General features: G+C 39.1%; 1 protein-coding gene across 6 annotated transcripts in view; it reads left to right on the top strand.

The window, feature by feature from the left end:
- The window catches only part of S100PBP (S100P binding protein), a 41448-nt gene extending 17514 nt beyond the window's left edge, over nucleotides 1-23934 (top strand). For 3 of the 6 annotated variants that reach the window (XM_005607244.4, XM_023634197.2, XM_014737295.3), the window contains exons 3-7: nucleotides 277-1142; nucleotides 1825-1913; nucleotides 3173-3276; nucleotides 18886-18970; nucleotides 21255-23934. In XM_005607244.4, coding sequence (XP_005607301.1) covers nucleotides 279-1142; nucleotides 1825-1913; nucleotides 3173-3276; nucleotides 18886-18970; nucleotides 21255-21396 — 1284 coding nt within the window. In that variant the 5' untranslated portion in view covers nucleotides 277-278 and the 3' untranslated portion in view covers nucleotides 21397-23934. The remainder of the gene's footprint in view (nucleotides 1-276; nucleotides 1143-1824; nucleotides 1914-3172; nucleotides 3277-18885; nucleotides 18971-21254) is intronic. The other 3 variants (XM_023634214.2, XM_070260478.1, XM_070260477.1) reach the window with 3 other exon arrangements.
- The last annotated feature ends 2262 nt before the right edge of the window (nucleotides 23935-26196 follow it).

Here is a 26196-nt window from a genome sequence, read left to right as displayed (position 1 = left end):
ATAGTGTGTGAGGATGCTTATTTCTTACATCCCCACCAACCTAGATTATTGTGTCATCTTACTTTTTACCATTTAGATAGGGAAAAAAGTACCTCATTATTCTAATATGTGTTTCCATGAGTCTGGTAAGGTTAAATATTTTAAAATTATTTCTCATGTTACAAGTCACAGTGCAAAGAATTTGAAATGTTAGGACACCACCACTCTATAGAGTAGGTTGGAATTGGTATAGGGGTATTTCCTGTTCCTCAGCGAAACTGCCTCTTATTTCTCCAGATATGACGTGTTCACTAGTGCCCTCTGAACAGTCTTCTGGTACCTCTCTCTTGCCTAAAGACAATGCCCCATTTTCTTGGGGTTCCTTGGATGAGGATGGATTGGATGACTCCTTGCTGGAGCTGTCTGATGGAGAAGAAGATGATGGCCATTTCAGTTTCACGGAGGAAGAGATTCAGGAGCTCTTGAAGAACGATGATGCTCTTGATGATGACCTATCAGATGAGCACTTTTCTTGGGGAGGAGGGTTGCTTAAAGATGACAGCAGGCATGTTGAGAAGGGAGGGAGAGGGAGTCAAATTCTACTTGATACTCCCCAAGAGAAAAATTCATTGTACAGCTTGGGACCAGTAGCTGAGACCCCTGGCCTCTCCAAACTACCTCAACTAAGTACATCAGTTGGTCATGGACCAACTCCTACTAAACCATTAAACAGACGCTTTGCGCTAGAAAAGAATCTTATAAAGATAACAGTTGTTGCACCATTTGATCCAACAGTTTGTGATGCTGTGCTTGATAAGGACAAGACTGATACATCCAAAGATATTGAAAAACCCTCCTCCCTTGGAGAAGAGATGAGAGAAGATGGTCATAGTCCAAATGAGAGCAAACTTTGCACTGAATTGGAAGGGAACAGCCCCAATAACTCTGCCGGGGATGGGCCCCCGCTCCCTTCTCCTTCAAACAATAACTTTCCACAAACTGTCTCTAATAAAAATATGCCTGACAGTAAGAAACCTACACCTGTATTCTCTCAGATCTTGGACCATTCAGAGACTCCTAATACGGGGTCATCCTGGAGAAGTGGATCACATAAATCAAGTTGTGAAATGAGGTTTCCAGTTGGTTCCAGTTCATCAAAAAGAGTAAGTATATTTTTTCAAAGTGAAGAGAAAAATGAAATTATTTTCATTCAGAAGCTGTGTAGCAGAGCTTTGTATTCAGACAAATTGGGGTTTGATCCTGACTAGCACTGTGACCTGGGCAAATTACATTACTTAGCCTCTCTGTTCCCTCGCATTTCTTATCTGTAAATTGGAGTAAATAATACTTCAGGATGTAGTAAAGATTAATGAAATAATGTATTTACAGTAACTGGTACATAATATTAAATTACCATTTGTTAAATAATTACTAAGATGATGATGATTTTACTATTATTTCTCCTTCCTTTGGGTTTCAGCCTAAGTCTCAATCTTTGGCTGCCAACCTATATCAGATAAGCACCAACTGCGAGTCAGCCACTGAAGAGCTGAAAAGTCTTGGGCAATTTGCCTAACCTCTTTCAGCCTGGCTCCATATCTGTCAAATAGGTATAATAATTTCTACCACTTAGGGTTTCTTTTCTTTTTTTTTTTTTTTTAATGAAGATTACAGTCACTATGGTAGGTCATTTAAAGCAGCTACCATAGTGCCTGGTACACAGTAGGGTTTGAGGATATGGCTATGTAGCCTTTAGTTCAAGAATATTTCCATAAATAGTGTTCTCAGTTGTTTTCTTATAACTAAGGACCATCTTTCCTTCTGCATTCCTTCTCTGAAAAAAAGCAGGATGTTCTTGACAAGGATTCTGGAAAGCTGAAAGTCCCTGAGAGAAGACTGGGCAAAGTCATTCCTGTTCTGCAAACCAAAACAAGGTAACAGTATAATGAAGTATCCTGGTTTCCATTGCTTCTCTTCAATTTCTTTCTTCCTCTCCTCAGTTTCCCCTTAGTGTGGAGAGAAAAACCCTGCACCAGCAGTAAGCCTACTTGAAGTTCTGGGACCACCTAGCTATTGGGCAAGTCAGACAATCTCTTGACCTCTGTTTCTTTGTCAATCAAATGAGGCTAGTGATGCCTTCTCTGCTGCCTCACAGGATTATTTTGAAGAGTAAAAAAGACGTATTAGTGAAAGCACTATATAAATGTAAGATTTCTTTTCCTGTGTGTGAAAGACTGGTCACAGATATGATAGGTTAGAATAATTTTAACAAAAATGTTAAAATATAACTATGTGGAGAATCATTTAGTCATCTCTCCCAGCTTGATACAACTGCCCTTAGGGAAAAATTCTTACAAAGGTTGCAGATTTGGGTCACCTTTTCAATCCAGTCTCTTGTTGCCAGGAGATGGCAGTATCTCTCCATGGACACGTGTTTTCGGTTAGCAAAGCTGTTTTTTAGGTTGAGTCAGATTGGCTTTCTTACAATGAGAATTTTAAAAAAAATTTATTACATAGATATTATATTTATTCTGCTTTAAAAAATTTTAAATATTGCAAATAAGGCTAAAGTCCCCTTTGATCACCATCCCTAATCTCAGTTTCCTGTTCTTTTCTTTCGTCGTGTTTTCATAATTGATGGAAACTTTGTGAATTGCTCACAATGGAAATTTTACCAAAGAACTCAAAAGTCAGGCTACTTGGAACAGTAATAAATTTTCTATCTCAATATTCTCATCCACAGTTAACTCAGTACAGTGCAGTCAGTATGGGCAAGGGCCGGAAATTGTTTTTACCAAGGTCACCAATGGTCTAATTGCCAGATCCAGCTGGTTCTTTCTGGTCTTTATTTATGTCAGTGTTTCTGTGGCTCTATGAATCTAGCTATTTCCTGACTAACCTTGAATTACTCAACACTTACTTTGTTTCTCTCAGGACTAGGTAGTCTTCACTTTTCCATGCCCTGTTAACAGGAGGTTGTATCTCTTTCTTCCTTTTTCTCTCAACTCCATACTTGATTTCAGCTTCATACTATGTGACTAACACTGTCTTCTGTCACTGGATCTGAGAGAGTATTTTGCCTCTGAAAGTTAGTTGTTCTAACTGATCAATAGTATATGACTTCTCCCTACAAAGCACTGTACTCATGGTTCTAATGAACTGTTTTTCCTCCTTCTGGTTTGCTTTGTTCAAGGACTAATGTTACGACGTTTTCACAATCAGATCTAGAACAGCAGAAGCAAAAATATCTCAGGAGTGTCATTGCTCATATAAATGACCCAGAGGACTCTAACCAAGGTAACACAGTAACCAAAGAATGCTATGTAAAAGATGTGATGGGACTTTTTGTTTTCCAGTGGAATATAGTTTAAACTGGGAGATTGTTTTGAATTTTCTTAAATTGATGAGAAAGATAACTTCCTTACCTAGAGATTTTCAATTCAAGGGATTTCCTAACCAGATAATCCTCAAAGTGGTTTGGCTAACAAGTATTAAAAAGGGGTCCAGAGAGGGGCTGGCCCCGTGGCCGAGTGGTTAAGTTCGTGCGCTCCGCTGCAGGTGGCCCAGTGTTTCGTTGGTTCGAATCCTGGGTGTGGACATGGCGCTGCTCATTAAACCACGCTGAGGCAGCGTCCCACATGCCACAACTAGAAGGACACACAACAAAGAATATACAACTATGTACTGGGGGGCTTTGGGGAGAAAAAGGAAAAAATAAAATCTTTAAAAAAAAAAAAAAAGGGGGGTCCAGAGAGACTCATACCAGTATGAAGAGTGCCTCCCCTGTGGTTGAGGGCTGGAACCAGACTTGTACTTTTTTGCTGGGGTTTTTTTCTCTGAAAAATAGTAGAAGTGGATGACCAGGCACTGCTTAGTAATCATTTGTTTTTTATTTGGAATTATTTATTTTCCCTGTTGCCTTCAGATTTCAATGTAAAAAACAGACATTTCAAATACCATCCTGCATCTTGGCATCTGAATAAAAGCTCTTGAAAGGCTTTGACTACCTTCCAGATCCGTCAAGCTGAGTTCCCCCTACTTCATTAAAAACTATTGCAAACTAAAATGGCTAGATTCTTTCTCCAGCCCTCAAGAGACTATAGTCCATGTTATCATTTATCCTGAACTGTTGGCTAATGGGAAAACTCCAAAAGGGAAACTTGTGGGCTGTACTGAAGGTGCAGAGGTTAGAGAGATACTGATAAAAGAATTCTTTCTCGTAAAAATCACTCCATATTCTGTCATCTTTAGCTTTTCTTTATTGACTCAACAAACCTTTCTCAACTACTTCCAGTGGTGCTAGGTTTGAAGATTACAGATTGGAAATACAAAAGAGGAGTAAGGTATGGTCTTGGCTCTCTGGGAATTGATAGACCAGAGAAGGAAAAGATAATTACACCACAGTATTCATTAGTGCTCTAATAGAATTACAGTGGTGTGCTGCATAACGACAGTTCGGTCAGTGATGGACCATATATATAACAGTGGTTCCATAAGATTAGTACCACATACATAGTCTAGGAGTGTAGTGGGCTCTACCATCTAGGTTTGTGTAAGTACATTCTATGAGTGCACGATGATGCATTTCTCAGAATGTATCCCCATCGTTAAGTGATGCATGACTGTATGTATAAAGTGCAGTAGGAGCCGGGAGGAAGCCCTTCTATTTGTGTTTGGGGAGAGAGTGGAAGCTGGGGAAGGGAGGCTGCCCTAGGTAGGCTCCACAGAGAAGATAATTATTTCAATTACACTAAGATCTACTATAAATCACTAGGGAGGGTTTTAGGAGAATTTTTGGCTAAAGATTGAAGGAAACTCCCCTTTCTTTGACAAATCTTGAATTATTTAGTAATTTTTTGGTTTTTGTTTTATAAGGCTATGAGTAAAAGGTTTAGAACTCTGATACATTAGCCAGAAGAGTTTTTTATTCCAGGTCCTTTTTTTTCTTTCTTTCTTTCTTGTTTTAAATTTTGTTGAGGTCACAGTAGTTTATAACATTGTGAAATTTCAATTGTATGTTATTGTTTTGTCCGTCACCATATATGTGTGCCCCTTTACCCCTTATACCCACTCCCCATCCCCTTTCCCCTCTGGTAATCACTAGTCTGTTCTCTTTGTCCATGTGTTTGTTTATCTTCCACAAATGAGTGAAATCATACAATGTTTGTCTTTTTCTGTCTGACTTATTTTGCTTAACATAATACCCTCAAGGTCCATCCACGTGGTTGCAAATGGGATGATGTTGTCTTTTTTAATGGCTGTGTAGTATTCCGTTGTACATGTATACCACATCTTCTTTATCCATTCATCAGTCAGTGGTCACTTGGGTTGCTTCCATGTCTGGGCTATTGTGAACAATGCTGCAATGAACATAGGGGTGCGTAAGTCTCTTTGAATTGTTGATTTCATGTTCTTTGGATAAATATCCAGTAGTGGGATAGCTGGGTTGTATGGTATTTCTATTTTTAATATTTTGAGAAATCTCCGTAGTGTTTTCCATAGTGGCTGCACCAGTTTGCATTCCTACCAGCAGTGAATGAGAGTTGCTTTTCTCCGCATCCTCTCCAACATTTGTTATTTTTTGTCTTGGTGATTATACCATTATAATGGGTGTAAGGTGATATCTCAATGTAGTTTTGATTTGCGTTTCCCTACTGATTAGTGATGTTGAACGTCTTTTCATGTGCCTATTGGCCATCTGTATATCTTCTTTGGAAACATGTCTGTTCATGTCCTCTGCCCATTTTTTGATCGGGTTGTTTGTTTGTTGTTGAGTTAAGTGAGTTAGGTCCTTTTATTTTTTACCCAGAGATTTCTTTAACCAGTCAGATACTACTTGTACTGATTGCTCAGCCCTCTGCTTGTGAGATCCTTTTGCTTAAACTATTTTAAAGGTCTGGTGGAACTAGAGAGACTCCTCCCCACATCCCCCAAGTCATTGGAGGGATTATTATATAATTTATTCCATCTTGGATAATTAGGTTGTGTCCATTTACATTAGTAATGCTGCAGTGAACATTCTGCTCAATAAATGTTTTTGTACAACTCTTATTTCTATAGGATAAATGCCTAGAAGTGGAATTGCTGGGTAAAGTATATAAACATTTAAAAAACTTTTGTTATATGTTATCAGATTGTCCTGCCCCCTCCCAAATTTATTAATTTTTATTGTTACCAATTTGATAGATAAATTTTAACATATTTTGTTTTAGTAATTAGGTTGAGCATTTTTTCATATGTTTATTGGCAATTTATATTTAATCATAGTTTCTTAAAATTTTATCTGATATCTAGTTCATATTCCAGTTTCCCCAAAAATATCTTCTTGTAAATTGTTAAAACAGGGTTAATCAGGGTTCACATGTTTAGATATTGTCTCCTTAGTCTCTGTTAATCTAGGTCACTTGTTTTGTAGATTGTCTCACATTCTAAATTGTGTTGGATTGTTTCCTTGTGGTGTCATTTAACTTGTTCCTCCACCTCCTGTATTTCCTATAAATTGGAAGTTGGGTCTAGAGGAGGGATAAGATTCAGATTAAGCATTTTTGGCTGGACTAATTCACAGGTACCTTTGTGTATTCATCTTGTATCAAATTAGGAGCCACCACCCAATGACGGGTTGTTCCACTAAAAGTGATTCTAAATTTGATCCCTTTGTTAAACTGTTAACTGCCACATCATTCCATTGTAAGGTACCTTTTTCCTGTTGTAATTAGTAAGTCACCAGAAGATAATGCTTTGGTACTGTTGAATATCCTGTTCACAACAATTGTTCACCTAATGGTTTGAGCATTCATTGACAATCCTTGCTTGAATCAGCTACTACACAGAGTTGCACAGAAAATTTCATTTTCTAAATATACCTTTTTTTTTTACAATTATTAGCTAGCATTCTATAAAGATTTAAAATTTTTTTTTAGTATTACTATTACCTCATGGATTTTTAAAAAATCAGTGTTGTTATAATCAATTACAGTCATCATTCTTCTTGATACTCAGTTTACCCCAAATTTAACCAATGGGAGCTCCCTCAAGTGGGCTCCTGTATCTTCTTACATGACCCTATTAATCTTTTTTGTTTTTTGATTATGGTTAAAAACCAAAACATAAAGTTTACCATCTTAACCATTTTTAATTAGACAGTTCAGTAGTGTTTATTCACATTGTTGTGAAATGGACCTCTAGAACTTTTCTATCTTGCAAATCTCAAACTCTATACTCGTTAAAAAACAACTAGCCTTTTCCTCCCTCCCAAAGCCCCTAGTAACCACCATTCTACTTGCTGTTTCTATGAATTTGACTACTTTAGATACCACACATAAGTGGAATCATGCAGTACTTGTCTTTTTGTGACTGGGTTATTTCACTTAGCATAATGTCCTCAAGGTTCATCCATGGTGTAGCATGTATCAGAATTTCCTTTCTTTTTATGGCTGAATAATATTCCATTGTATGTGTATACCACATTTTGTTTATCTGTTCATCTTTCAATGGACATTTGGGTTGTTTCCAACTCTTGGGTGTTGTGAATAGTGCTGCTATGAATGTGGGTATGCAGAATCTCTTTGAGACTTTGCTTCTAGCTCTTTTGGCTATGTACCCAGAAGTGAAATTGCTGGTCACGTGGTAGTTCTACTTTTACTTTTTTTTTTTTTAAATAGGAACTTTATTTCACAAGTAATGGGAAGCCATGGAGTATTTCTTTTTTTTTCCAAGGAAGATTAGCCCTGAGCTAACATCTGCCAATCCTCCTCTTTTTTTTTTTCTGAGGAAGACTGGCCCTGAGCTAACATACGTGCACATCTTCCTCTGCTTTATATGTGGGACGCCTACCACAGCATAGCTTGCCACGTGGTGCCATGTCCGCACCTGGGATCTGAACCTGGCGAACCCTGGGCAGCCGAAGCAGAATGTGCGAACTTAACTGCTGCACCAGCAGGCCGGCCCCTCTACTTTTAATTTTTTGAGGAACCTCCATACTGTTTCACACAGTGGTTGTACTATGGGAGAGAGGAGGGAGTAGGACGATACAAGATTTCATCACCCTACTCAGAACAGCACACAATTTAAAACTTATGAATTGTTTATTTCTGGAATTTTCCATTTAATATTTTCAGACCAAGGTTGACCGCAGGTAATTAAAACCACAGAAAGCAAAACCACGGATAAGGAGAGACTACTGTACTGATTTAACAACCATTAGGATAGCTACTACCAGAAAACAGAAAATAACAGGTGTTGGCAGGGATGTAGAGAAACTAGAACTCTTGTGCACTGTTGGTGAGATTGTAAAATGACTGGGTCATATGGTAGGTATATATTTAACTTTTTGAGAAACTACCAAGCTGTTTTCCAAAGTGGTTGTGCCAATTTATATTCCAACCAGTAGTGTGGGAATTACAGTTGCTTCCATCCTTACCAGGGACTGTTCATTGTTAGTATATAGAAATTCAGTTGGTTCTTGTATATTGAGTTTATATTCTACAGCTTTGCTAAATTCACTTATTAGTTTTTTTAGTACCTTTTTTGTAGATCCCATCAGTTTCTACATATACGATCATGTCATCAGCAAATAAAGACTTTTTACTTGTTCCTTTCCAATGTGGATGCCTTTTATTTGCTTTTCTTGCCATCTTGGCACTGGCTAGAACCTTCAGTACAATGTTGAGTACAAGTAATAGAAGTAACTTGTTGCTGATCTTAGAAGGAGAATATTTAGTCTTCCACCATTAACTATTAGCTATAGATGTCTCTTGAATACCCTCTATCAACTTGAGGACGTTCCCTCCTATCTATAGTTTTAGAGTTTTTATTAGAAATGGATATTGGATTTTGTTAAATACTTTCTCTGCATCTACTGAGATGATCATATAGTGGTTATTTTAAGTCTAATAATTAGAGAATTATATTATTTGATTTTCCAGTGTTAAACCAATCTTGCATTCCTGGTCTTCTGCATTCTGCACCTGATCTTAAAGTATTTTTGTAATAATAGTGTTGGGTTGATTTGCTAAAATGTTGGTATGAATTTTTGCATCTGTCTTCATAAGGGATATTAATCTTTGCTTTTCTTGTAATTTCTTTGTCTGGTCTTGCTGTAATGCTGTGGAGGCATCCCACATATAAAAATAGAGGACTGGCATGGCTGATGAGTGGAGTAGGTCCACATGTGGAATCTGAACCCACAAACCCGGGTCACCGAAGCAGAGCACGCGGAACTTTAACCACTTGGTCACAGCACTGGCCCCTACAATTGCTTTTTATGTGTTGATCTTATGTCCTACAACCATGCTAAATTTTCCTATTTTGTTAGCTTTTTAATTGATCCCTTTGAATTTTCTATGTTAACATAATAATATTATCTGCAAATAAGGACAGTTTCTTTTTTTCTTTCCAATCTGGAAACCTTTCATTTCTTTTTCTTAGCTTACTGTACTGGTTAGGACCTCTAGTATTTTAAGCATGATATTAATTGTAGGTTTATCACATATCCCTTTTATCAAGTGAGAAAGTTCCCCTTCTGTTCGTAGTTTGGTGAGAATTTTTATCGTGAATGAGTGGTAAATTTTGTCAAATGAATTTTCTGCATTTATTTAGAAGGTTATATGGTGTTTATCCTTTATTCTGTAATACGGTGTATTACATTTATTGAGTTTTTGACTATTAGGCCAACTTGCAAATGGGATAAACTCACTTGGTCTTGATGAGTTATCCTTTATTTAATTTGCTAATATTTTTAAGGGTTTTTCTGTCTTGTTCATGAGGAATATTGGTCTTTAGTTTTTCTTGTATTGTCCTCCTTTGGTTTAAGTATCATGGTAATGCTGCCTGTATAAAATGAGTTGGGAAGTGTTTTCCCCTCTCTTTTCTTGGTTTGTGTAGGATTGGTATCATTTCTTCCTTTAAATATTGGATGGTTTACCAGTGAAGCCGTCTGAGCCTGGAGTTTTCTTTTTGGCAAGGTTTCTAACTACAGATGTAATAGATATAGGGCTTTTCAGAATTTCTTTATCTTCTTGAGTCCATTTTGGTAATTTGTATCTTAGAAGGAATTTTTCCCTTTTATCTAAGTTAATGAATTTATTGGCATAAAATTATTCACAATATTCCTTTATTTTTTATTTTTATTTTTTTAAAGATTGGCATTTGAGCTAACATCTGTTGCCAATCTTCTTTTTTTTTTCCTTCTTCTCCCCAAAGGCCCCCTAGTACATAGTTGTATATTCTAGTTGTAGGTCCTTCGGACTTTGCTGTGTGGGACAGCACCTCAGCATGGCATGATGAGCAGTGCTGTGTCCACGCCCAGGATCCAAACCAGCGAAACCCTGGGCCACCGAAGCAGAGTGCTCAAGCCTAACCCCTCTGCCATGGGGCCAGCCCCAATATTCCCTTATTATTCCTTTAATTACTGTAGGATCTATAGTAATGTTCACTGCTTTATAATATTGGTAATTTGTCTTTTTTTCTTGAGTGGTCTAAAGGTTTATCAATTTCATTCATGTTTTTCCCCAAAGTAAGTTTTTAGTTTCATATTTCTATATTGTTTTTCTCTTTACTCTTTATTATTTCTTTTCTCCCACTTACTTTGGGTTTAATTTGCTTTTCTCTAGCTTTTTAATATGGAGCTTAGATCACTGATTTGAGGCCTTTCTATTTTCTGTAAGCATTTAAAGCCGCAGGTTTCCCTGTAAGTGCTGCTTAGGTGTATCCCACAAATTTTCATATGTTATGTTTTCATTTTCGTTTGATTCACAGGAATTTCTATTTTCTCTTGTGATTTCTTCTTTGACCTATGGGTTATTTAGAAGTATGTTCCTTAATTTCCAAATATTTGGGAGTTTTCAGCTATCTTCCTATTATTAATTTCTAGTTTAATTCTGTTGTAGTCAGAGAATATGCTCAGTATGATTTCAGTCCCTTTAAATATACTGAGATTTACTTTATAGTCCAGCATATGGTCTATCTTGGTGAATGTTCCATGTTCACTTGAAATTGTATATTCTCATGTTGGTGGAGCGTTCTATAAATTTCACTGAGGTTTTGTTGGTTGATGGTGGTGTTCGATTCTATATCCTTACAGATTTTCTAACTAAAAGAGGAGTGTTCATACCTCCAACGCTAATTGTGGATTTTTCTGTTTGTCCTTTCAGTTCTGTCAGTTTTTGCCTCATGTATTTTGAAACTCTGCTATTGGATGCACACACATTTAGGAATATTATATCTTCTTGATAAATTGACCCTTTATCATTTTGAACTGTATCTTTTTACTCTTAGTAATATTCCTTGTTTTGGAGTCTACTTGGATATTATTATAGCCATTCCAGCTTTATTTTGACTAGTGTTTGCATGATATGTTTTTTCATCCTTTTATTTTTAACCTATCCGTATCTTTATATTTAAAGTGGATTTCTTGGGGCCAGCTCCGTGGCTGAGTGGTTGAGTTCACGCCCTCTGCTTCGGCGACCCAGGGTTTCGCCAGTTTGGATCCTGGGCGGGGACATGGCACTGCTCATCCGGCCATGCTGGGGCGGCATCTGACGTGCCACAGCTAGAAGGACCCACAACTAAAATATACAACTATGTACTGGGGGGATTTGGGAAGAAAAACCAATTAAAAAAAATTTTTTTTTTTTTTTAATTTAAAGTGGATGTCTTGAAGACAGCACATAGTTGGGCCTTGCTTTTTTCTTTTCCCAGTCTCACAGTCTATCTTTTAATTCCAGTGTTAATCCAGTCACATTTAATGTAATTATCAATATGGTTGGATTTAAATCTACCATCTTGCTACTTGTTTTCTTTTTGTCTGTCTATTCTTTGTTTCTTTCTTCTTTCATCTTTTCCTGGACTTTTTTTTTTTGTATTTTTTAGTATTCATTTTTTTTGTTTGTTTTTTTAAAGGTTTTTTATTTTTTTCCTTTTTCTCCCAAAGGCCCCCAGTACATAGTTGTGTATTTTTAGTTGTAGGTCCTTCTAGTTGTGGCATGTGGGACACCACCTCAGCATGGCCTGACGAGCGGTGCCATGTCCACGCCCAGGATTCAAACCAGCGAAACCCTGCACTGCCGAAGTAGAACGCGAGAACTAACCACTTAGCTCCGGGGCCGGCCCCTGATTCCATTTTATCTTCATGCTTGACCTATTACCTTCACCTCCTTGTTCTACTTTTGGTGGTGGTTCTAGGGTAGTAATTCTCAAAGTTTTTGGTCTCAGGGTGTATTTACATTCTTACAGATTATTCATACTCTTAAAAATTGAGGATCCCAAAGTGTTTTATGAGTTATATCTATCTATACTCAAACCATATGAAAAGTTAGAACTGACAAATCATTAAAATATTTATTAATATATTTTAAAATAACAATAAACTCATTGCATGTTAACATAAATAATGTTTTTATTAAAAATAATTTATTTTCCAAAACAAAACCAAAAATGGGAGAAGAATGGCATTGATTTACATATTTGCAAAGCTCTTTTAATGTCTGGCTTAATAGAAGAGTGCTGGATTCTCATATGTGGTTCTACATTCCATGTCATGTCATGCCGCCTCTTGAAAAACTTCCCAGTACACTTTGTGAGAATGCAAGTAGAAAAGCCAAGTACATCTTAGTGTTGTTATGAAAATAATTTTGACCTGGCGAAGCCTCAGAGGGTGTTGAGGACTCTCAGGGATACTTGGACACACTTGGAGAACTGTTGCTGTATAGGTTACATTATGGATCTTTTAACTTGTCAGTCTGCCTTCAAATAATATGCCACTTAACGTATAATCTAAGGCACTAACAACAATACACTTCCAAATCGCCATTCTGTTTTTATTATTTTCATACATTTTACATATACATATATTTTAAACCCTTCAATACATTATTTTTACTTCAAATAGTTATCTTTTAAGGATGCTTTTTTTTTTTTTTTTTTTTGAGGAAGATTAGCCCTGAGCTAACATCTGCTGCCAATCCTCCTCTTTTTTTGCTGAGGAAGACTGGCCCTGAGCTAACATCTGTGCCTATCTTCCTCTACATTATATGTGGGATGTCTACCACAGCATGGCTTGCCAAGCAGTGCCGTGTCCGCACCCAGGATCTAAACCGGCGAACCCCTGGCCACCGAAGCAGAACGTGTGAACTTAACTGCTGCGCCACCGGGCTGGCCCTGAGGACACTTTTTAAGTGAAAAAAATAGTCTTTTATATTTACTCACATATTTACCATTTCCAGTGCTCTTGATTCCTTTCCATCTGGTATTTTCATTTTTCCTGATTAACCCCTTTTAATTTCTTATATAAGGTGCGAGTCTGCTGGTGATGAAGTTTCTCTGCTTTTGTTTATTTACGAAGTGTTTGTTTTGCCTTCATTTTATTTTATTTTATTTTATATTATTTTACTTTTTAAAGATTGGCATCTGAGCTAACATCTCTTGCCAATCTTCTTCTTCTTCTTCTCCACTACATAGTTGTATATTCTATAGTACATAGTTGTGTATTCTAGTTGTGAGTGCCTCTCGTTGTGCTGTGTGGGATGCCACCTCAGCATGGCTTGATGAGCCATGTCTGTGCCTAGGATCTGAACCAGCGAAACCCTGAGCCACTGAAGCGGAGCGTGCAAACTTAGCCGCTTGGCCATGGGGCCAGCCCCATATGCTGGGCTTGGGTTCTTTTTTGTTGTTGTTTTTTAAAGATTGGCACCTGGGCTAACACCTGTTGCCAATCTTCTTTTTTTGTGTTTTTCCCTTCTTCTCCCCAATAAACAATTTAAATGTCCACCCTAGTGGAATTATTATTTTATTTAGTTATTTTTTTGAGGAAGATTAGCCCTGAGCTGACATCTGCTGCCATTCCTCCTCTTTTTGCTGAGAAAGACTGGCCTGAGCTAACATCTGTGCCCATCTTCCTCTACTTTATATGTGGGACGCCTGCCACAGCATGGCCGCCTGAGTGGTACCATGTCCGCACCCGGGATCCGAACTGGTGAACCCTGGGCTGCTGAAGCAGAATGTGTGAACTTAACCGCTGCACCACCGGGCTGGCCCCAGTAACTTTTTATTTTGAAAAATTAGACTTACAGACTTGTAAGAAGTTTCAAGGCTCACTTCAATTGTTTCCCTTCCCCCAGGGATCGCAGTTCTAAGCAGTGTGAAAATAGTTGTTTCATGTATTTTTGCCCAGTTTCTAGTTTGCTCACAATGGGAGCTAAGCCCATTCATCATGACTAGAAGTGGAAGTCTCTGCTTTGATTGTTACTGAAGATCATAAGCAGCAGTGGTTATGTAAATTCTGATTCTGCATTTGCCATTCCTCAGTGTTGAAGACATTCACATATCACTCAATATCCCCTGTGTAATACATCACTTCAGAAATGAGTTATATAATAATTCCTGTTTCTTTCTTTTGCTTTTTGCCTTGTCTGCAAAGAAAATCAGCTAAGATTTGTACTAGATCATCGCAGTTTTGTTGGCCTAGAGGTGACACATTTGCATTCTTATTTTCTACTTAATCTCTTTTTCGTTTTTATTCCTATTTCATTAACCTATTTGTAAAAGCAGCAGCCTACACCCCTGTAGCACATTTGTTTCTTTCCTTCCCTCTTCATTCCCTCCCCTATATTAGATATTTTTTTGATTGCATGGGATAGAGACATTATATTGCCTTTTAAGTAACTGAGTTTAAGGATTTACAGAAAAAGATGAAGATTAGATGCTCAACAACATAGCTGGGCCTCACAGTAGAAAGGATTAGCCATAGAGCCAGGCCCCCTCAGAAACGAGTGCGTTTGTTTCCTGTTGAGGTTTTGCTGCTGATTTAGTGATTCTGTTACTTCTCATCTTATCTGTCTCTGTTACCAGTGCTGCTTCTGCTCTCTCTTAGCCATCTCAAGTGTCTCTTTTCTCCTAGAGCCCTGCCTGTGTGCTCTTCTCATTACCAGAGTTCACATTCACATTCCAAAGGAGAGTATCTGATTGATTCACTTAATGACCTGTTGGTGCCAGGCGAACTCCTACGTCATTAGCCTGCTGAGAGAGTCTCTGTTCTTGGGTCATGTGCTACACTTGATTGAGTAGGGTCATATGGTACAAAGTATGGTGACGTATAAAACCTATCAGAAGGGCCATTCGTATAGCAAGCACTCAGCAGCATCATTCCTCCTCCTTTAGAACAATTGATTCACTTTTAACTTAAAGGACAGTTATTAGACTGAATTTTCCCCAAAACCAGTCATCTACATATTTATAGATTAGAGTTTGGTTGAATTGCTGATCTTATTTCTGAAATGTTGCATTTTTTTCCCCTCTTAATTTCATTCTTAGCCCCAAAACAAAGAACTGCCTCTACCACCTTTTAGCCACAACTTAAAATAAACCTATGGTACTGACTGTTGGTCCAAGAAAGCCCATCTGTTAGAGACTATGAAGAGAAAAGAAAATTCAGATATTTCCATTCTCGTAGCATCTCTAAATTTGGAGGAAGAGATTGAAGCTACAAGCTGAAATAAGGTTTTTGGATTATTAGCCCCACATGAGTTTGAATCCTGGCTTTCTCACTTACTAGATGATGGATGAGTATCTTTTCTAAGCTTCAGTTTACTCATGAATAAAGTGGAGCTTATGGTATTTGCCTCGTGTGGTTATTAGGATACATGCAAAGCAGTTAGCAAAGTGCCTGGCACATAATAAATGCTTGATAAGTGTTAACTCCTGTTATATCTAGATCATTAAGTCTTATTAATAATAAAGCTTACCCTAGTACATCAGTAAGTTCTTAGTGCTAATGAAAAGTAGCATTTCTTGGTGCATGAGCTAAGACCTAATTATTGAGCCCTTATTTACTCAGTGCTGTGCTAGGTACCAGCTGGGTATACAATAGATGTATTGCAATATGATTGTTGCTTTCTAATCCCCACTATGAAATGTTAGTCCCAGAAAAAAATTTAAGGAAACTCAACCCTATGATGGTATTATGCTGTTGGAATTTGTGTGTATGACTTTGGACAAATTACTTCTCTGTGCCTCAGTTTCTTCATCTGTAAAATTGGGAAAATACCTCTTAGGATTGTTGTAAGGAATAATTGAGTTAATGTATGTAAAGTACATAATACACTGCCTGATGTATGGTGTTTAAGTAAGTTGCTCCTCCTAGATTGTGACTCCTAGCAGTTGAATACTTGAAGCCTCCTTGAGTCTAATTGACCAGTCTTTTTCTTCTTTTAGTTCAAATTGAATAGGTTTCTTTGTAGGAGGTTTATAGTATATCCTTAGTCTCCGTCATCAGCATAATTTTAGAGAATCTAAGTGGTAAGAGATGAGTGAACTGCAGGACATGCTCTACAGATAATCTTGTTTCATTTCGAGATTGAACACCAGAATTTCCGTATCTTGCCAGTCCTCCTTTGGTGATGCTTTAGCAGGAAAAATGTATCTTGAAATTCTGACAAAGCTGATTTTTTCCTCCCACTGAAACGTCCTTTTGCGGGGGCTGAAGTGAGTGGGGTGCTAGTGATGTGAAAGTAGGGTATAGAAAAGGCAATTTGAATTAAGACCTTGATTTTAGCTTCATAAATCCAGCAGGCAAGGGATTTTCTGATCAAAGCTACTTCCCTTCTTAAAGGGGAAATTCATTTCTGATTTATATTTCCTTCTCAAGAAGTGAGATTAATATGTTTTATTCCCATATTAATGAGATTGAACATCTTTTCAGTATGTGTACTGATCACTTATATTACTTTTGTGAATCACCTATTCATATCCTTGACCTTTTTTGTTTGTTTTATGAGAAGACTTGCCTTTGTAGAATAAGGACTTTTTTTTGCCAAATATGTTTCAGATATATTTTTCATTTTGTCACTTGTCTTTTTTACCCCTGATTGTGCTTTTTTAACTGCACTGAACCTTTTAATAAAATCAATCTATAGATTTTTCCTGGAAAGTATTTTCTCATGGTTAGAGAGAAAATTTTTCTGCTCAGTGCTGTAAAACATGTCATAGTTTATATGTAGACTGATCCATTTATTAAGCATTTTTCCTTACAAATAAGTGATTGATTGTCACAGTATTTGAAGAGTCTTTGCATAAGCCTGAGGCAGTAACACCATAATAACAATAGCTACCACTTATGCATACTGTGTGCCAGGCAATATGCTAGGTCTTTTATGTACTGTATTCCTAATACTCAACTTCAAGCTAAATATGATTATTATCCACATTCCATAGATGAGTAAAGTGGGGCTAGAAGTAAAATGATATGCCCAGGGTCACAGAGCTAGTTAGGGGCTGGATTGGAATTTTAACTCAAGTCTGCCTAACTCCAAAGGATGTATGTACTTACTCTACAAAGCTTGGTTTCTTGAGGCTTCAAATAAATTAAATTGGTCCTAAAAGTTAAGTAAATATCTTTTATCAGAACTTGAAAAGATGGTCTGTAGCCTAGTTAGATTGTTTTTGGTTCTCGAGAGCATAGTAGACAGTGGATAAGGTAATGAGAAGTGTGTAAACTAGCTGAAAGAAAGGTCCTCACTGTCTAGGGCAGTGGTTCTCAAAATATGGTTCCCAGACCTGCAGCATCAGCATCACTTGGGCCTTTGTTAGAAATGCAGATTCTCAGGTCCCATTCCACACCTACAGAATCAGAAACTCGGGAATTGGAGCCCAGCAATCTCTTTTATACCACCTCCAGCTGATTATGATGCCTGTTAAAATTTTAGAGCCACTGGTCTAGGGAAACTATTTTATTCTCTCTAACCATGATTTCTGCTTTTATGAGCTTCAGCCTAGGTCTTAGCCCTTAAGTGCAAAATTAGTATTATTGATGGGGCCAGCCTGGTGGTGCAGTGGTTAAGTGCGCATGTTCCGCTTCTCGGTGGCCCAGGGTTCATCGGTTTGGATCCTGGGTGCGGACATGCCACCGCTTGGCAAGCCATGCTGTGGCAGGCGTCCCACATATAAAGTAGAGTAAGATGGGCACAGATGTTAGCTCAGGGCCAGTCTTCCTCAGCAAAAAGAGGAGGATTGGGGCGGCAGATGTTAGCTCAGGGCTAATCTTCCTCAAAAAAAAGAAAATTAGTATTATTGAATAATGGCAAAAGCATGGAGTCAAACAGGAACTAGTTTTGAGTCCAGTTTAATAAACATTTAAGGCAGGTTCACCTCCCTAAGCCACGGTTTCCCATCTTTAAAATGATGTTAATAACATCTATCTCCATATAAGATTTTTTTAGAATTAAGTAAGATATGTGTAAAGTACCTTGTACCTTGCCAGGCTCTCAAATGTTTGAGAAATTGCCTCCAGTAATTTTTTTTGTTTAGGAAAAAAAGCCCCTGTCCACCTTCTAGTCTCAGCTTCTCTTGTTTCTTGAATGTATTTTGCCGTCTTGTATCTCTGGGCCTTTGTATTAGCTATTTCTCTTGGAAACCCCCACCTCCCACCCCTCTTTACCTCACTAACTTCTATACATCCCTGCTTATGGTCTGCTTCCCCTGGAGGGGGCTTTGTCTAACCCCTGCTCCCCAGTCTCTGTGCTCACATAGCAGCCTGTATTCCTCTTGTCAACTGCACTTGTCACAAGTTTGGGAACCGCTTGTCTCCTTTATAAACTTCATTGAGGTACAGTGTCTTGTCTACTGCCATATTCTGGGACAAGTAAAGTTCCTCACACATTGTTGGAACTAATAAATGTTGAATGAATGAATAGTGGCTATCATTATTGCTTCATCATCATCATCATCATCATCATCCACGAGCAAGCTCCCCTCTCTAGCTGGTAGTTTTTGTGCTGACTGCTTGTGATAATCATAAATTAGATAGTATTAGGACCAGTGCCTGTTTTCTCTTTCCCTGAAAGCACATGCTTTGACCTAGGCTGAAATGGCAGTTCACTGAGCTGCTTTCTGATCTCTGATCCCTCTGTATCACAGGTGCGTTGGGGGAGCTGTATGCCTTGGTGGATCAAGTTCATATGCAGAACCAAAACTGGCAGCATCCTTCAGACCTCACCATGCGGTAAGTGGGTAATTAAAAGAAGGAAGAAAAGGGTAGAATTTAGCTGTAGGAGGAATGTGGTGGGAAGGTGGGGGTTGTAATTGTTGTTTAGTTCCAGAGGTAGAAAAAGAATTAATACAGTCTAATGGAATAAGAACTGGACTGAAATTCAGGAATCCTAGGTTCTAATACTAGCTTTGCAATTTTTAACTAACTATATGATTTTGATCAAGTCATTTCACTTCTCTGCTCCTCACGTCAGTAAAATTAAGATGGTGGACTAATTGATGTCAAAGGGCCTTTCTAGTTCTGAAATTTTCTGGATTCTTGATACAGTGTGATTTTATAGATTTATTGTTACTTTGATCCAGTTATTCAGAAACCTTGGAGTCATCTTTGACTCTTTTCTCTCTTGCCCCATATTCAGTCCATTAGCAAATCCTCTGAGCTCTACATACAAAATATATCCAAAACCTGACCATTTCTCATCATTTTCACCTAGATTATTGCAAGTCTCCTAAATGGTCTCACTGCTTTTGCCCTTGCCTGTCTGCCATTCTCAACTCAGGAGCCAAAGAGATTCTTTTCAAGCATAAGTTGGATTCTCTTCTTTGCCCAGAATTTTCCAGTGGCTTCCCATTTCACATCTTCCCATCTTCACCATCCCCTACAGGGGCCTATATGCTTTGGCCTAGGCTTACTTAGCTCACCGACCTCTTCTCCTACTACTCTTTGCCTTGCTCACTCTGCTCTAGTCACACTGGCTTCCTAGCTATTTTTCAAATATGTCAGACATACTCCCACCTCCAGGGCCTTTACACTTAGTGTTTCCTCTATAGTTGCCAAAATGATAGTAGTTCAGAAAGGCAGTATAGTATAACGGTTATTAGTTAAATTCTGGAGTCAGATGTGAATTCAAATCCGGGCTCCTTACTCCACTGTATGACCTTGGGCAAGTTACCTAACCTGAGGCTCAGTTTCTTTACCTGTACAAGGAGTTAAGGAGAGTCTTTTTCTGGTAGGATTGTCGTTAGCATTAAATGAGATGAGGTGTTTAAATAATTCAGCAAGTATTTGCATATAGGGCTAGCTAAATGTCAGGTACTGTTTATAATTATTTTCAACCCTGGCTGCTACTCATAATCACCTGTGGAGAGGTCTAAAAATACAGATGTCCAGGCCTTGACTCCAGGGATTCTGAGTCTGGGAGGGAGATGGGGGCGCCAAGAATCTGTATCTTTAAAAAGCTTCCCAGGTGGTTATTAGGAGCAACTTGAGCTGAGAATGGGATCAGATTATCTCAGAGGGTCCTGTTCAGAACCCAAGCCCAGCCGGCCCGGTGGCGCAGTGGTTAAGTGTGCACATTCCGCTTTGGAGGCCCGGGGTTCACCGGTTTGGATCCCGGGCGCGGCCATGGCACCATGCAGAAGGCCATGCTGTGGCAGGCATCCCACATATAAAGTAGAGGAAGATGGGCACAGATGTTAGCTCGGGGCCAGCCTTCCTCAGCAAAAAGAGGAGGATTGGCAGCAGGTGTTAGCTCAGGGCTAATCTTCCTCAAAAAAATAACTAAATAAAATAATAATTCCACTAGGGTGGACATTTAAATTGTTTATTGGGAAGAAGAAGAAAAAACACAAAAAAAGAAGATTGGCAACAGATGTTAGCCCAGGTGCCAATCTTTAAAAAACAACAACAAAAAAGAACCCCAAGCCCAGCATATGGCTAAAGGAGACTCTCAAGAAACTTTACTTTGAGCCTGTGCTATTAATTGTTCAGTTTCTGAACTTGCAGTGTGATACTCACATGATGATTTACCTTCTCTGGGAATTTTATTCTAATTTTAACTGCTGTGTCCTGAGCAACCTTGAGCAGTGTCAGACAATGAGGTCCTATTGGAGGTACAGGTCTGATGCAAGCAATGAAATATAGATCCTGCTCTAAATGTTTCTAGAGGAACAAAATATTTTTTTCCTACGTAAATGTTAGTATACATTATACAGGCAAGGCCTGTCCCTAGGTTTCTTAGAACATTTGTGTAAATGGCACATATCACCATAATACCTGTATGGGAATTAGGTAGCTTTGGAAGTTGGAAGGAAATAGCACTTATAATGTTATGAATTTTGTATAAATAAAATAGTATGAAATTTCCAAAATTGTGAGACTCGAAATATAAAATATCCGTTTTCCAAAAGTAATGATATTTTTAAAATAGTTGTCTTGGCCTTTTGTGTATACAAATAGCCATTCCAGCTGAAACCCTCATCTTTTCCTGTTTTTTATTTCCCCTTTCTCCTTATAGAAACTATGCCCGGAAACGACAGAAACCTCTGCAAAGATGCAGTCTGACTCAGTGGGTTGACAGGAACATGCGAAGCCACCACCGGTTCCAGCGTCTTTCAGATTTCCGGGCCAGTCCATTTGTCTCATCCCATCAGCAGTGAAGGTCCCTATCCAGGGTCCTATCCAGAGCAGCATGTCATCTTCTTGTGTTGTTTTGTGCTTTGTAGATTTTGAATTTTATTTTTCACAAGATTTTTATTTAAAGAACTTGTTACCTTTTGGAAATGCCCATTGCTGACTTGAATTTTTTTGTATAAGGTCCTTCCTGTTTGTTTGTATGTGTGTATGTATGTGTTTAAGCAGTGTTAAGTTGATACAGTTTTTATTTTTTTATTTAAATTGGAGGTGGCCACCTCCTGAAAGCCAACATTAAGCCAAAACCCCCAGGCTCAAGCAAAACACCCACCTCCGTGCAGAAGTCAAGTCTGCTTCTGGTGCCCAAAATCTCCTGTAAGGAAGAGGTTCTTGAGCAGGCTGCAAGCCAGTGCTAATTATTGCTGATGACTTAAAGACAGACACAAGTCACTTTTAACAGCCCCTCTTATTTTTTTATTTGAATCTCTGAATTTACCTGTCAGTATTTTAAAGTTGGTAATCTAGAACCTTTGCAGTAGGATGGAGCAGGACAAAAATCCTGTTGAAAGGACAAATTAAAGGTGTAAATTGTCTCCTTTTTGTACCAACTAGCTGCCTTTATTTTTTTGGCTTTTTTTCATTCTTCATTAAATTGATTTTGCACAGTGGTGTTTACAAATCTTAGACATCTGAACTCTGACAGGAGACTACTGACTAACCCTTGTTGATTTGTGGTCTTGTGACTGGTCTTGTGATTGTCTTCTCTGCCTTTCCTCAAGGATTTTCCTTGTTTTGCCCCAGTGACCACTGTGCTCCTTCGGGTTCTACCAGCATAGTCTCGTATCTTGTTAGACATGTATATGCCTCTAAGAAGAGCCTCCCTGCTGTCCTTACTGAAGAGTTGCCCACCCAGAGTCTTGACTGTAGGGGACGGGCCAGAAAGCCAGTGCTGTTGAGGTGTTGGTTGGTCTTCAGTTTCACCTGCTGAACCCCACTTCAAGTGGGAGTTGCTGTGTTAGTCAGTGAGCCTCCGTCCGTGGGGAGAGACTTGGGAGAGGCACTCTTTTGTCTCCCTTGTTAGTTAACAAGAGGTGCCTTTAGACCGGATGTTACTGTCTCCTCATTTGGTCAAACCTATGGTGTAGTTTCACAGACCTGCTCAAGTGGGTCTAATATGGTTGTGATTAAGCCTGTGTGGAAAAGCATTACCTGATCTTAAGGTTTGGTGTTTTAATTCAAGTTGACAGACTTTTTTCAGCCATCTTAATGGATGTCTTAGGAGTTTTTACTCTCTTTACAGATAGTGCTAGACATCTTTTGGGAGATTTGCAGTCCCGGCATCCGTGCTATTGTTCACTCTCTGTGAAGGTCGTATGTAGTTGCTGTAGCACAGCCTGTGATACCGGGCTAGCTGCCTCTGTCTGGTTTTGTTGTTTCATCAGCCCTATCTTTGTATGTGAGTAACCCATCTTCAACATCTACCCTGGGTTAGAAACTGACTTGGGAAACGCTTTGTCATTCAAGCCATCAGTAAACTTAGATAACTATCCCTAAGTGTTTACTGTTTTTATCCAGTCTAGGAGTCTCTTTTTCATGGACATTTGGTACAGATTCTGGGACCAAAATGCAAAGAAGTTCTGTTCAAAGGCAAGAGTCAAAATCTGTTGTTTCACTTGGCATAATTGGCATTTACTACGTCAATCACTTCTCCAGGTTTCTCTAAATTAGCTCGATGGAGACAAGCAAACATCCACCTTGGGAACCATAGCATAGTTAAAATTAATTGTAGCTGGAATAACTAGCATTGCAAATGTGTAGTTCCCCACAATAACCCAAGGAGTGAAGGGACAGCATTTTGCTTAGGCAAAATCTAAGACTCATCTTCCACCTTCCTGGTACAGGAGGGTTTAAGTCTGAACGTGTAATGGGAGCATCACCTTTGCCAAATCAAATGAGTGACGGGTTAACTAGAAAATGTGACAATCACATTTCCTCTTTACTCAAGTAAGTCTGTTTTTCCAAAGCTTTAGCAGCTTAATTAAATCTGTTGGACGAGGGGAGGAGAGAACTGTTCTCTAGCGGTTAACATGGTATTCTTTAAGAAGAAGAAACAAAGCCAAAGAAAACTCATTATCAGGCACGTTTGCCTTAAAGATGGTAGTGGGTAGAATCTGGAGTTTTAATCTGTTTTTAAAGCTGCATATCTCATATTTGGTGTTGACCCCTAAGTCTAATACTTCGTGTGGAATTATTGCCTTATTTTATTTGAGTAAGCATTATGGGCATTTAACTGCCTACCTAGCGTTCTTCACCCATGATGACATTCTCACCACAGGGGTCTTGACAAAGCAGAGTAAAAATGTGCTGTTTACATAGTTTACTTGTAAGTAAAGAGCCTGAAATAACCTGTACTTTCACATCTAATGCAGGCCCTGATTTACTGGAGTTGTTGTCAGGATCGATTATGAAACTGTAGTTTGGTGCCTCCTCTTTATCATGTTTTTTCCCTTGTAGCAGTTGTGTTTAATGTCATTAAAAAGAAATAAAAGTTCTTGTCAGTGGCATATGTGCTGTGGCCGTCTGTTGCGGGTTTGAAGGAGAGTTCCTTCCTCCTTTGCGTAGGTAGGTTAGAGGGGTATGGGAGTGGGTGGCAGCTAGTAGAATGTGGTACTAGGGAGGCGAGGGTGAATGCTCCCTGTTCTTTTGAGGGTAAATTACAGTGTTGAGAAAGGCGTTCCAGCAGTTCAGAAATGTTGAAATTGATTGGGATTTGCAGCTACATATAGTGCATGTCAGGAGCCTGACGTAGGGAGAGCCTGAAATATCTCTGTGCTGCTGTTTTTGCAGAGGGGGAAGATGGCTCAGCCCGATGAGACAGGTATTGCCTTGCATTCCTTCCCATGGCTGTGTGGTTGACCCCCCTGTCTCTGCCTCTCCGGAGCTAGCATTGATTAAGGAAGAAGCCAAGCTATCCTGGGGCATTCTCCCTTTCAAAGGGATGTGAGAAACCAGAAATGACAGTACAAGATTGAGGGTTGTTCTTAACCCAACTTCTCAGAGATTGAGTGCTCCTAGAACCTGGGGTGAAGTTTGGATAAGTGTGGGTAGATGTGGGAGACACAGCGTTCCTTAGATCCCTTTTGTGAACCAAGCTTCTTAGACTTACCCCCAGGAGCAAGGATAAAAGGGAATGCAATAATAGCCTGTCACCTGTATTAGCCAATGCTTCTAAAATCTCAGCTCGTGCTGAGAAAAATAAGTAGCAACACATTGAGACAGGCTCTCTGTCCTGCTGTTCTAGAAGTTTTGTCTAGTATATATTCTACAATCCAGGCAAAAGGTTCAATATAAACTTACTAATTACCCAGCTATTTGATACTCTTGTCTGAATCTGAGGTACTCTTGACCTATACATATCCATTTTGTTCCTGTCAGGTATAGGTGATCTTTTCTCCAGTAACTGCTTATTTCCTTTTCAGCAGTGTGTTATTGTAGACATCAAAGGTTTCAGAGACCAGGCCGTATTCTCTGAAATGGTGATGTCCCTTACCCTCAGCTTGTTTTTAGGTCATGAAAAAGTGAGGAGGAGGAGAAATGGACCTTCTCTAAAAGGAATGGGTTCATTCCCTAACCAGCCTGTTTTGAGCTTTTACAGGAAGAAAAAACCCAACTAGAAAGCAGAGTTTCCTGCTTTTCTTCTTGTTGTCCTGCTTTTCAAGAGAAAACAATTATTCCTAAGCTGATTCTAGGGTATGCTTGCTTTGTATGCCAGAGCACCTGTCAGGAAAAAAATTTCCACTTGTCACAGGAAGTATCAGCTGGTCAGTGGTGGAATTCTTTAGTGAACAAGCTCCTGCCTTGTCAGTCCTCCCCACCTGTTCTTCCCTTAGGACAACTGGAACATGCCATAGACAGAAAATCTGACCCTCCCCGGCACCCACTGAGAAGGGAGTGGAATGTAATCCTTTGGACAACCTTTAAAGAGTCCATGTGATAGTCCTGAAATGTATCATTAAGGAACTATTTGTATACAAAGATCTTCAACTTAGCTTCAAGTGACATTTGAGGGTTTGGGAATATTATACTTACGGAGCTTGGTGGGGCTGGATTGGGGGGGGTGTCCCATTTATAGAAGCAATTTGTTCTTGGAGGCTACTTCTTAAAAGCGAAATCCCAAAACAGTCAAATGGGTTTAAAGAGGGTGAGAAATAAAGTAGAAGTCTGAAACATCACATGACTGGAGTAGGGAGTTGTTACATATTTCTGTAAAGGGTTGAATTAGAGATCTTAAAACTGGATTCTAGAGGGGGCCCATACTAAAAAGCTAGGGGTTGAGGGGACAAGATTAGAAAGAGAAAAGGACTCCTGCCCCTCAGAAACACTCACCAGTCCTTCCTCTCCTCAGACCCTGGGCTTTCCCTCTTGGCTTCTTCCCCTTGGCTCCCACTCTAGGTGGTGCTGGGGTCTGGCAATCCTCTGTTCTCATTCCTTTGTTTTTGAAATAGGAAACCAAGGTCCCTCCTCAGAGAAGTAATTGTCCTGAGCTGCTACATGATTACAAGGCAGGGTCTTCTGCCTCTCAGTCCAGCATTCCTTCCACAGGCCCGCTGTGGTCAAGTCAGGTCTCTTAGTCTCAAAGAACTTGCCTGGGCCCTTCCCAAGCTGTGAGGAATCTGCAGACCTAAGTGAGTGGTGAAGAAAGGACCACATCCCAAGCTGTAGGGTTCTACTGTGCCACGGTAGCTGATTCAGGAAAAGCTCAATTATTGTAGAACTTGGGGGTTAGGGAGGTAATTAAAGGAAACGGAGTTTAGCTAAGCAGGAAT

Source organism: Equus caballus, chromosome 2 (assembly GCF_041296265.1).
Source record: "Equus caballus isolate H_3958 breed thoroughbred chromosome 2, TB-T2T, whole genome shotgun sequence".
Classification (NCBI taxonomy): domain Eukaryota; kingdom Metazoa; phylum Chordata; class Mammalia; order Perissodactyla; family Equidae; genus Equus; species Equus caballus.
This window is presented reverse-complemented; position numbering and strand designations above follow the sequence as displayed.